We start from the raw sequence: 13,106 nt of genomic DNA on the forward strand, positions 1-13,106 counted from the left end.
GGAGTTGAATGTCCAAGGATATACGGTGTATCGGAAAGATAGGTTAGTAGGCAGAGGGGGTGGTGTAACTCTGTGTATAAGGAATAATATTAAATCATTAGAAAGTGATGACATTGGATCAGAAGGTGTAGAGTCTCTATGGGTTGAGTTAAGAAATGGCAAGAGTAAAAGGACCCTAATGACAGTTGTACAACTGTCATTGTCAGAAGGGCAATGCCATGATAATCGTTGGGGATTTTAACATGAAAGTGGATTGGGAAAACCAGGACCTCAAGAGAGAGCATTGGTAGAATGTCTAAGCTTCTTAGAACAGCTTGATGTTGAGCCCACTTGGGGATCGGCTGTGCTGGATTGGGTTTTGTGCAATGATCCGAAGATGGTAAGAGAGCTTAAGGTTTAGGAACCCTTAGAGAACAGTAATCACAATGTGATCAAGTTCACATTGAAATCTGAGAAGGAAAATAAATTCCAATGTGTCGGTATTTCAGTGGAATAAAGGAAATTACAATAGCATGAGAGGGGAAATGGCCAAGTTTGACTTGAAAGAGACACCAACAGGAAGGACAACAGAACAGCAATGGCTGGAGTTTCTGCGAAAAATGAGGAAAGTGCAAATAAGAATTCCAAATAAGAAGAAATTTTCGAATGGAAGAAGGTCACTACTCTGGCTGACAAATGAAGTCAGCACCAAAGTAAAAGCAAAAGAGAGGGCATACAGGAAGCCAAAGCTAGTGGGAAGATAGCAGATTGGGAAGCTTTAAAAAACTTTCAGGAGGAAACTAAGAAGGCCATTAGGAAGGAAAATATGAATTATGAAAGGAAACTGGCGACTAATTTCAAAGAAGATAGTAAAAGCTTTTTTAAATATATAAAGGGTAAAAGAGAGTTGAGGGTAGGTATAGGATCAATAGAAAATGGCACTGGAGATATTGTAATGAGAGATGCAGTGATCACAGAGGAACTGATTGCGCATTTTGCATCACTCTTCACAGTGGAAGACATTTGCAGTATACCGGACATTTAAGAGTGTCAGAGAAGTGAATTATGTGCAGTGAAAATTACGATCGAGAAAGTGCTCAGAAAGCTTAATGGTCTGAGGGTGGATAAATCTCCTGGACCATAAACCATAGAAACCATAGAAACTACAGCACAGAAACAGGCCCTTTGGCCCTTCTTGGCTGTGCCGAACCATTTTCTGCCTAGTCCCACTGACCTGCACACGGACCATATCCCTCCATACACCTCCCATCCATGTATTTGTCCAATTTATTCTTAAATGTTAAAAAAGAACCCGCATTTACCACCTCGTCTGGCAGCTCATTCCATACTCCCACCACTCTCTGTGTGAAGAAGCTCCCCCTAATGTTCCCTTTAAACTTTTCCCCCCTCACTCTTAACCCATGTCCTCTGGATTTTTTCTCCCCTTGCCTCAGTGGAAAAAGCCTGCTTGCATTCACTGTATCTATACCCATCATAATTTTATATACCTCTATCAAATCTCCCCTCATTCTTCTACGCTCCAGGGAATAAAGTCCTAACCTATTCAACCTTTCTCTGTAACTGAGTTTCTCAAGTCCCGGCAACATCCTTGTAAACCTTCTCTGCACTCTTTCAACCTTATTTATATCCTTCCTGTAATTTGGTGACCAAAACTGAACACAATACTCCAGATTCCGCCTCACCAATGCCTTATACAACCTCATCATAACATTCCAGCTCTTATACTCAATACTTCGATTAATAAAGGCCAATGTACCAAAAGCTCTCTTTACGACCCTATCTACCTGTGTCGACACTTTTAGGGAATTTTGTATCTGTATTCCCAGATCCCTCTGTTCCACTGCACTCCTCAGTGCCTTACCATTAACCCTGTATGTTCTACGTTGGTTTGTCCTTCCAACGTGCAATACCTCACACTTGTCAGTATTAAACTACATCTGCCATTTTTCAGCCCATTTTTCCAGATGGTCCAAGTCCCTCTGCAGGCTCTGAAAACCTTCCTCACTGTCTACTACATCTCCAATCTTTGTATCATCAGCAAATTTGCTAATGCAATTTACCCCATTATCCTCCAGATCATTGATATAGATGACAAATAACAATGGACCCAGCACGGATCCCTGTGGCACACCACTAGTCACAGGCCTCCAGTCAGAGAAGCAATTCTCTACCACCACTCTCTGGCTTCTTCCATCGAGCCAATGTCTAATCCAATTTACCACCTCTCCACGTATACCTAGCGACTGAATTTTCCTAACTAACCTCCCATGCGGGACCTTGTCAAAGGCCTTACTGAAGTCCATGTAGACAATATCCACTACCTTCCCTTCATCCACTTTCCTGGTAACCTCCTCGAAAAACTCCAACAGATTGGTCATACATGACCTACCACGCACAAAGCCATGTTGACTCTCTCTAATAAGCCCCTGTCTATCCAAATGCTTGTAGATTCTGTCTCTTAGTACTCCCTCCAATAACTTACCTACTACTGACGTTAAACTCACCGGCTTATAATTTCCTGGATTACTTTTCAATCCTTTTTTAAACAACGGAACAACATGAGCCACTCTCCAATCCTCCGGCACTTCAACCGTGGACAGCGACATTTTAAATATTTGTGCTAGGGCCCCTGCAATTTCAACACTAGTCTCCTTCAAGGTCCGAGGGAACACTCTGTCAGGTCCCGGGGATTTATCCACTTTAATTTTCCTCAAGGCAGCAAGCACCTCCTCCTTTTCAATCTGTACAGTTTCCATGGTCTCACTACTTGATTCCCTCAATTCCATAGATTTCATGCCAGCTTCCTTAGTAAATACAGACGCAAAAAACCTATTTAAGATCTCCCCCATTTCCTTTGGTTCCGCACAAAGTCGACCACTCTGATCTTCAAGAGGACCAATTTTATCCCTTACAATCCTTTTGCTCTTAATATACTTGTAAAAGCTCTTTGGATTATCCTTCACTTTGACAGCCAAGGCAACCTCATGTCTTCTTTTAGCCCTCCTGATTTCTTTCTTAAGTATTTTCTTGCACGTCTTATACTCCTCAAGCACCTGATTTACCCCCTGTTTCCTATACATTTCATACAACTCCCTCTTCTTCTTTATCAGAGTTGCAATATCCCTTGAGAACCAAGGTTCCTTATTCCTATTCAATTTGCCTTTAATCCTGACAGGAACATACAAACTCTGCACTCTCAAAAAAACCTGATGTAATGCACCCTCGGCTTCTGAAGGAAGTAGCTGGAGAGATTGCGGAGGCATTAACAAAGATCTTTCGAGAATCGATAGATTCTGGTATTGTACTGGAAGACTGGAAAATGTTACTCTGTTATTTAAGAAGGGTGAGAGACAGCAGAAGGGAAACTATAGAACTGTTAGCTTGACATCAGTGGTTGGGAAGTTGTTGAAATCGATTGTTAGGGTTGAGATTCCAGAGTACATGGAGGTACATGAAAAGATAGATCAAAGCCAGCATGGTTTCCTGAAAGGAAAATCCTGCCTGAATAACCTATTGCAAATTTTTGAGGAAATTACATGCGAGGTAGACAAAGGAGATGCAGTAGACGTGGTGAACTTGGACTTTCAGAAGGCCTTTGACAAGGTGCCACACATGAGGCTGCTGAGCAAGCTAAGAGCCCGTGGAATTACAGGGAAGTTACTAGCATGGGTGGAGCATTGGCTGATCGGCAGAAAACAGAGAGTGGGAGTAAAAGGATCCTATTCTGGCTGGCTGCTGGTTACCAGTGGAGTTCCACAGGGGTCGGTGTTGGGACCGCTGCTTTTTACAATGTATGTCAATGATTTGGACTACGGGATTAATGGATTTGTGGCTAAATTTGCCGATGATACGAAGATAGGTGGAGGAGCGGGTAGTGTTGAGGAAACAGGCTGCAGAGAGACTCAGATAGTTTAGGGGAATGGGTAAAGAAGTGGCAAATGAAACACAATGTTGAAAAGTGTATGGTCATGCACTTTGGTGGAAGAAATAAATGGCAGACCATTATTTAGATGGGGAGAGAGTTCAAATGCAAAGATGCAAAGGGACTTGGGAGTCCTTGTGCAGGATACCATAAAGTTTAACCTCCAGGTTGTGTTGGTGGTGAAGAAGGCGAAAGCAATATTGGCATTCATTTCTAGAGGTATAGAATATAAGAGCAGCGATGTGATGGTGAAGCTCTATAAGGCACTCGTGAGACCACACCTGGAGTATTGTGTGCAGTTTTGGGCTCCTTATTTTAGAAAGGATATACTGACATTGGAGAGGGTTCAGAGAAGATTCACAAGAATGAGTCCAAGAATGAAAGGATTATCATATGAGGAAAGTCTGGCAGCTCTTGGGCTGTATTCCCTGGAGTTCAGGAGAATGAAGGAGATTTCATAGAAACATTCCGAATGTTAAAAGACCTTAACAGATTAGATATGGCAAAATTATCTCCCATGGTAGAGGAGTCTAGGAGAAGAGGGCATGAAGGATGTCCATTTAGAACAGGGATAAGGAGAAATTACTTTAGTCAGAGGGTAATAAATCTGTGGAATTTGTTGCCATGGCAGTTGTGGAGGCCAAGTCATTGGGTGCATTTAAGGCAGAGATGGGTAGGTTCTTGATTAGCCAGGGTATCAAAGAGTATGGGGAGAAGGCAGGGCAGCGGGGTGACTGGAAGAATTAGATCAGCCCACGATTGAATGGTGGAGCAGAGTTGATGGGCCGAATGGCCTACTTCCACTCCTATGTCTTATGGTCTTATGGTTCATTGTCCATTCAGAAATCTGATGGTGGAGGGGTAGAAGTATTTCCTAAAATATTGAGAGTTATGATAGATGAGTTACTGAGATAACTTGACTATGCGTTCTTGTGTATGTCTGTGTGTTAATAGTATAAGCACACTTACACTCCCCAGCAATAAATGTTGCTATTTTCCACAGGGGTATCAATGTCACAATAAATGGAACCAATCTGAATTCTGTGTATCAGCCAAAGCTTGTATTTACTGATGAAAGTGGAAACAAGTTTGAAAAGGTAGGTCAATGAAGTTGTAAGTATTTTGTTTTTATTTCCTGTTGTGAACTTCCCTGTTCTCAAGCTTTTCCCTCCAAAACACTGATGAAAAACAAAACCACGAATTCCCTGTTGTCAGTATGAAAAGACCTTGAAGGGACATCTTAAGTTTCTGAATGGCCAGTTATGTCTGTGAGATAATTGTAAATCCAGGAAGAAACAATTTTGAGTGTTCATCCCAGTATTTGCCTGGAGTCTGGTTAATGCACCTGAGATTTAAACACCCTTGATTGTTAAAATATAAGAACTAAGAATATTTCCTAAGTCTTTATGATCCACAAAACAATGACAGGTGAGTAGCAAAGCACAAATCTCTGGCAACTGTGGACATCATAGTGAATTTGCTGATCACATTTTAACAACCGGAAGAAGATGTCGACAGCGAACAATGCTACTACCGCAGGCAGCATTCTCCAGATGGTCTGTCTCTTTCACTTCTTTTATGTCTTCTTTTTCTTTTAAATCCGATTCTGATACTGTGGAGCCTGTGAACTACCGTTGAAGGTGTACTTTCGGCGTAATTGAGCAACTTGGTGCTTTGCTGTCTCCAAGAAGTTTCAGGGTAGGGTGCAAGCTTGAGGCCAAAAAGCTTAGAGATGGAGCACTGATCGAATCCATTTAGCTGATTTCACTGATCTTGTTGTTGGAGGATGATACCGAGGTTCTGGCTCCTTATTTTGATGATTGGACTTGTTCCTGGTTGCTCCTTTTCTGTTGCTATTTTGTTGTTTTGGCTGACTTTCAATTGGGGCAGCCTACAGATAATAAACTCTGAACTGAAATGAATATGGACTTCCTTGTGTTTTATTTTCTGTGTTTTCGCTCATTCTTTCTTGTTGCTGCTTGCACGATTTGTTTTCTGCGCAAGGCAGGCGGTTGATGTTCTAGTTGCCGTTTGAGGGATTTGTTTTCTGTGCAAGGCAGGCGGTTGATGTTCTAGTTGCCGTTTGAGGGATTTGTTTTCTGTGCAAGGCAGGCGGTTGATGTTCTTGCTGCCGTTCGTGCGAATAGTTTTTTGTGTGTTGCAGGGTTGATGTTTTTCTTCAAATGATTCCATGCTTTTCTTTGTTTTGTGGCTGTCTGTGGAGAAGACAAACATCAGGGTTGTATACTGCATGCATACTTTGACAATAAGTGTACTTTGAACATTTGTATAGCCAGAATATATGGATTACTAGGTGCCATGATAGTGTAGCATTTAGCATAACACTATTACAATGCTAGCAACTGGGGTTCAATTCCCAAGGAGCTTGTACATTCTCCCCGTGGCCATGTGGGTTTCCTCTGGGTGCTCTGGATTCCAAAGATGTATGAGTTAGTTGGGTAATTGGTCACGTGTGTAATTGGGCAGTGTGGGATCGTTGGGCCAGAAAGCCCTGTGGCTGTGCTGTATCTCTAAATTAGATTAGATTAGATTAGATTCAACTTTATTGTCATTGTGCCGAGTACAGATACAAAGCCAATGAAATGCAGTTAGCATCTAACCAGAAATGCAAAGAATAGTGTTTTTTTACAAAATAACTGTGGAAAAAAAAGGTAAGTGCTACAGCACACAAATATAAAAGTACTGAGACAGTACAATATGGGTGCAATACTGCTTAGCGCTGAGATGTGGGGTTCAGCAGGGTCACAGCCTCAGGGAAGAAGCTCTTCCTGTGCCTGCTGGTGTGGGAGTGGAGGCTCCTGTAGTGCCTGCAGAATGGGAGGAGAGTAAAAAGTCCATGGTTAGGGTGAGATGCACCCTTGATAATGCTTCTCGCCCTGACCAGGCAGTGTTTATGGTAGATGTTCTCAATGGTGGGCAATTGGGTGCCGATAATCCGCTGGGCAGTTTTCACCACACGCTGGAGTGCTTTGCGGTCTGATACGGGACAATTGCCATACCACACTGCGATGCATTTGGTGAGTATGCTCTCAATGGTACAGCAGTAAAAGTCTGTCAGTATCCTGGGACAGAGGTGAGCTTTCTTGATGCTCCACAGGAAATAAAGGCGCTGTTGTGCCTTTTCAATCAGGATGGAGGAGTTCAGGGACCAGGTGAGATCCTCAGAAATGTGGACACCAAGGAATTTGAAGCTTGATACACAATCCACTACAGCTCCGTTGATGTAGATGGGGACGTGAGTGTGGCTCCTAGCATGCCTGAAGTCCACAATAATCTCCTTGGTCTTCTGGGTGTTAAGGGCCAGGTTGTTGTCGGCACGCCACACGGCCAGGTGCTGGACCTCGTCCCTGTAGGCCGTCTCTTCATCCCCTCTGGTCAGGCCAACCACTGTGGTGTCGTCTGCGAGCTTGATTATGGAGTTAGAACCATGTACAGGAACGCAGTCATAGGTGAAAAGGGAGTATGGAAGAGGGCTCAGCACACAGCCTTGAGGCACAGTAAGAGTAAATAAGAAAATAAATAAAACAAATTTCAAAAGAATTTTGCTTTCATGCATTCAAATCTGCTTTCTAAGAGACAAATGAACTTAGTAATGACAATGATAGGAAAAGGAGCCACTCAGTGTACATTGGTGGTGGTATCCGTTAGTCTCGCGAGACCATAGATCTGTGCCTGGAAAGCCTTGTTTCAGTCTGTGTTGGAGAAGCGTCTGTTGTGGCTGTAGAGTCCCACATGGGAGTGACAGTCTCGGCTGCAGCGACTGCACTTGAAGGCACTGTCCTCCAGTGCTGTCTTGGTGCTGTTTTTCCGACGAGTGCGCTTTCCTTCAGCAGCAAGCCTCAGCTTCTCTTCTCTTTTTAGATCACTGCGTAGTTCCAGCCTCCAGTGAGAGCGATCGCTTGCGATGTCCTCCCACCTCTCGACGTCCATTTTCAGTGACTTCATGTCTCCCTTGCAAACGTCTTTGAAACGAAGATGGGGCTGCCCTTGTGCTCTCTTGCTGGAGGCCAGTTCCCCGTACAGCAGGTCCTTCGGGATCCTCCCATCTGACATGCGGTGTACGTGGCCCAGCCAGCAGAGACGGCATTGTTGGAGCAGGGTGAAGAGGCTGGGTATCTGGGTGCGGGCCAGGACCTCATTGTTGGTGACTCGGTCAGTCCACGTGATGTCCAGGATGCGTCTCAGGCTGCGAAGGTGGAAGGCATTGAGACGCCGCTCTTGTCTGTGGTAGAGGCTCCAGGTCTCGCTGCCGTAAAGCAGTGTGCTGAGGACGCAGGCCCTGTAGACTGCAACTTTGGTGTGCGTCGTCAGCTTTCTGTTCTCCCAGACTCTCTTTATCAGCCTGGCGAATGTTGAGGCTGCTCGTCCGATCCTTCTGTTGATCTTGGGGTCCAGGGAGAGACTGTCTGTGATGGTGGAGCCAAGGTATGTAAACTCGTGAACTATCTCCAGCTCGTAGTTGTTGATGGTAATGGCGGGGGGGTGCTCAATGCCTTGGCCCAACAAGTTGGTCTTCTTTGGGCTGATGGTCAGGCTGAAGTCCTGGCAGGCTCTTGAGAAGCTGTCCATGAGGTGTTGCAGTTGCTCTTCAGAGTGTGTTGCCAGTGCCACATTGGGTAGATGGAGCTCGTCAGCCTGGGATGGCAGTCCATCTAAGAAAGGGAAACGCTGATTTCAAACCTCTGCTGCCTTGCGTCCATACCACTGATGGGTAAGGCTTCGGGAGTAAACCCTGAGGACAAGTCCGGAGCTGGAGTCCCTAAGGCAGTCCAATGTTGCTTTCAACCTCGTTCTGGCAGCTCCTGCGACGACACTGATGCCAAGCTGCATCGGCCCTTGCCCTTCTCTTGGACAACATCGATGGCGTGGAGAGGGGAGACTTGCAGCATGGGCAACTGCCGGTCTTCCATACAATCTTGCCCAGGCCTGCGCCCTGGAGAGGACACTACAGTGTCGCCTCAACGCGATGGCACAACACGGAAAGCAGCAGTCTACAGGTTATAAGCCTGCGCTCGACTAGCGTAGAGCAAGGCACCAGGGGTTGCTTTCGATGGAGGGAGAGACCATCGCGTCTCACTGGACAGCTACTGCCCACCTCAAGCTGGGCAGCCCCCAGCCAGTTAGGTGCTGTCCCACCACAGTCTGCCCGCTCCACTGGGTGTGTGGGGCTCAGGGGTACAAGTAGCCCCAACTGCGGACTGTAAACGCTGCACCAGGCACAGCTAGAAGCCAGCACTCAGACTAGGATGCTGCAATATATGGACCACGACAACTGGTATATCAGATGACCTTCGGGAGATCAGCGACACACGCAAGACAGCAGTGATTAACAATGAACTGTTGAGACTCCCAGTGGACATCGCAACACTCCAAGAGACACGTCTCGCAGAATCGGGAACCCTACGTGAAAGAGACTACACCTTCTTGGCAGGGGAAGAGCGCAGACGAGACCAGAGAGCATGGTGTCGGCTTTGCCATGAAGAACTCACTGCTGAAGATGGTAGAGCCTAGTGAGAAAGGGACAGAGCGGATTTTCTCACTTCGACTCCACACATCCGATGGACCTGTCAACCTTGTCAGTGTCTATGATCCAACCCTCTACTCTACACAAGACACAAAGGACAAGTTCTATGACCAGCTCTCAATGATGATACAGGAGATCCCAAGTCAGGAACAGTTGCTGCTACTTGGTGACTTGGTGACTTCAACGCCCGATACGTTAGTTTGTGTCTATTGTACATTCAATGTTATGTGTTCAAAAGCCAAAGTACATTTATGATCAAAGTAGAGTAGGCAGATCAACTGATGATCCCACTGGTGATAGCACAGGACAGTTAACATCTTAGTCCACGTGTATTTTCAATTCAATTCAAAGTATGTATACTATATCAAACCCCAAGTTTCATCACCAATGCCATCTTGCAGGACCGTGACTACTATTTTAAAATTGGTAGAGTTTCTTCCTTCTTTGGAAGGTGTGCTGCATAACAGGCAATTGCAACATTGAGTGAACTGCTTCAGGATGAGTGTCAACTGTCATAATAATAGGGTAGGGAAGGAGGGAAGCAACCAGAGGGACACACTGACAGCAACTCTCATATCCAAGAATGACAAGGCCTCTGGGACTACCGACAGATTCACTTTCTAGCACCCTTCTGACTTGAAAATGAATCATGATTCAAATATCATTGTTGAGCTTAAATCCTGGAACTCCCTCTAAAACAGGACTATTTATTTATTTGTTTATGTTTAGAGATACAGTGCGGAATCAGCCCTTTGAGCCATGCTGGCCGGAACCCCCCGCCCCCCCCCATTCAAACTTAGCCTAATGATTGGACATTTTACTAACCGGTCTACTAACCTACTAACCGGTATGTCTTTGGACTGTGGGAGAAAACCAGAAACCTACACAGTAACGGGGAGAACATACAAACTCCTTACAGATTATGTCAAAATTAACTCCGAATTCTGACAGCCCAAGCTGTAATAGCGTTGCACTAACCCCTTTGCTTCCATGGCACCCAAATGGATGTAGTTTTACTTAGCAACTGCGCTGTCCCTTTACTTGAATGACCAGAGCTCATTGCTGTGAAATAAGCTAGCAGCAGAAGTTGTGGATGTGCATTTGAATTGAACATTTAAGAGCAATTTGGATAGGTACATTGATGGGAGGGATAGGGAGGGGTATGATCTGGGTGCAGTACTAGGCAGTTTCATTCTGACTACTCGTTTTCTCTCTAGTCCTGAGGAAGAGCCTCGGTCTGCAATGTTGACTGTACTCTTTCCCATAGATGCTGCCTGGCCTGCTGAATTCCTCCATCATTTAGTATGTGTTGCTTGGATTTCCAGCATCTGCAGATTTTCTCTTGTTTAGACAGCTTGTTTGACCTGTTGTTGTGCTGTAATGTTCTATGACTCTATGACAATCAGACCCACTCAGGAGACATGGAAAGTACTTCTCGAATCTCTTGAGAACCACTGCCCATTGCCACACAATAAAACAGATTCAAGCTTTCCAAGAAAGTGGAGTCATTTAACAGATCATGACTCAAAAGGAGAATTTTGGAGATTCAAGCTGGTGCTTACCACTACTCTGCAGTGGAATCTAGATAATAATTAAATAATTTGGAAATCATATTATATATGGATTTTTCAAATTCTCACAAGTCTGCGGTGTGGTTGTCCTGCATCTTGGCAACATTGTCTGATATGAAAATACTTAGAATTGTTGTATCATCATTAAATGGCACTGTATCTCTAACACTCAACTTCTTTCCCTTGCTTCCAATGTTGGGGTTTGTCTGCGTGCTTTGAAACACATGCATGAGTCAAATCAATAAAGTCTCATTTGTGAATGCTCTTCCTGTTACCTGCAGACATGCAGAGAGCCAGTATCTAATGACGTAATGATCTGCCAGACTCCTGAGATCGAGGAACAGGAAGCTGAAGGGAAGCTTACTGTAATCATGGATGGTGTATTACCCAGAAAGGAATTTGACATAAAATACATGCAGAACTATGAGGTTATCCCCTTTGAAAATGAGGAGAAGATATGCAAGCTAACAAAGGGTGAAGATGAGATTGAGTTACATGTGAGTTGATGATTTTAATGTAAAGAATGTTCTACCACACCTGGTTTTCTCTACAATATGTGGCAGTATCACGATAGGTGAATAGAGATGTTTTGGTAGTCAGTTAGAAATACTTGGCAGTCATACAGAAGAACTGGAGTGTAGACTACCCAGAGATCAGAACAATTTCAGAGTTGTATACTTTGATAATAAATGAACCTTTGAACTTTTGGAAATCTTTCAGTGTGAGCCAAGAGCAGACTCTGTCTCCTGACTTGCTTACGAGCCTCTGCCTGTGTTTAACATCTCAACCTAAGTAGCTTTTCCAGAAGACCAAACTGTGGGTTCTCCTAATTATTATCAGAAACTCTAAATGTCCTGAGACTCATCTCAACCTTGTCAGAATCTTGGTCATCTGCTAGCCACCTTCCACTTGAGTTAATTACAATGGGCAGCATTTAACTAATGCTTTTGAGTCATATCAGGTCCCAAAATGACCTGATATGATTCAAGATTGCTTAATGCCATTTCCTGCACACAGGTGTAAGGTGAATGAAATAATTGTTACTCCAGATCCGATGCAGCACAAGAAAACCCCACAATAATAATAATAAAGACATACTATAAGTATAAATACACAAGATAGTTTGTACAGATAGATTGATTATATGTTCATAAAGTGACGCTAGGCCGTACATAAAGAAATAATAAAGTACTAGCTGAGTTAGTGGGTGGAAGTGTCAATGAGCAGGGTGGGTGGGATCCTTCGTGATGTTACTGACCTTTTTCCAACACCGTTCTGCATTGTTAAATCTTAGTGATTAAGTCCTACCAGTTTCAAATGTAACATTCTGTTGACTGCAGGTATTACAAGACACTCGATTAAAGGCAGTTTATCACAGATCAGCCATTTAGTAATCAAATGATTTTAAAGATCATAAGACCATCAGATATAGGAGCAGAATTAGGCCATTTAGTCCATCGAATGTGCTCTGCTATTCAATCATGACTGATCCTTTATTTCCTTCCTCAGCCTCACTTCCCAGCCTCCTCCCTGTAACCTTTGATGCTGTGTCCAATCAAGAATCTATCAAGCGCTGGCTTAAATACAGCCAACGACCTGGCCTCCACAGCTGCCTGTGATAATAAATTCCACAAATTCACCACCCCATGGCTAAAGAAATTTCTTCACATCCCTTTTTTAAATGGGCGCCCTCTATCCTGAGGCTGTGCCCTCTTGACCTAGACTCCCCACCATGGGAAACATCCTTTTTACATCTACTCTGTCTAGGCCTTTCAACATTCGAAAGCTTTCAATGAGACCACCCCCCATCCTTCTAAATTTCAGTGAGTATAGACCCAGAGTTATCAAACGTTCCTCATAAGATAAGCCTTTCATTCCCGGAATCATCCTTGTGAACCATCTCTGGACTCTCTCCAATGCCAGCACATCTTTTCTTAGATGAGGAGCCCAAAACTGTTCACAATATCAAGGTGAGGCCTCACCAGTACCTTGCATCCCTGCTCTTGTATTCACAACCTCTTGAACTGAATACTAACATTGCATTTGCCTTTCTCACCACAGATCCTAC

The 13,106-nt window shown here is 44.1% G+C and overlaps 1 protein-coding gene across 1 annotated transcript in view; it reads left to right on the forward strand.

Moving 5' to 3' along the window:
* The window catches only part of mst1rb (macrophage stimulating 1 receptor b), a 289,557-nt gene that overhangs the window by 222,174 nt on the left and 54,277 nt on the right, over positions 1-13,106 (forward strand). The window contains exons 10-11 of the mRNA XM_063067700.1: positions 4,926-5,019; positions 11,320-11,535. Coding sequence (XP_062923770.1) covers positions 4,926-5,019; positions 11,320-11,535 — 310 coding nt within the window. The remainder of the gene's footprint in view (positions 1-4,925; positions 5,020-11,319; positions 11,536-13,106) is intronic.

Source organism: Mobula hypostoma, chromosome 15, assembly GCF_963921235.1.
Source record: "Mobula hypostoma chromosome 15, sMobHyp1.1, whole genome shotgun sequence".
NCBI lineage: Eukaryota > Metazoa > Chordata > Chondrichthyes > Myliobatiformes > Myliobatidae > Mobula > Mobula hypostoma.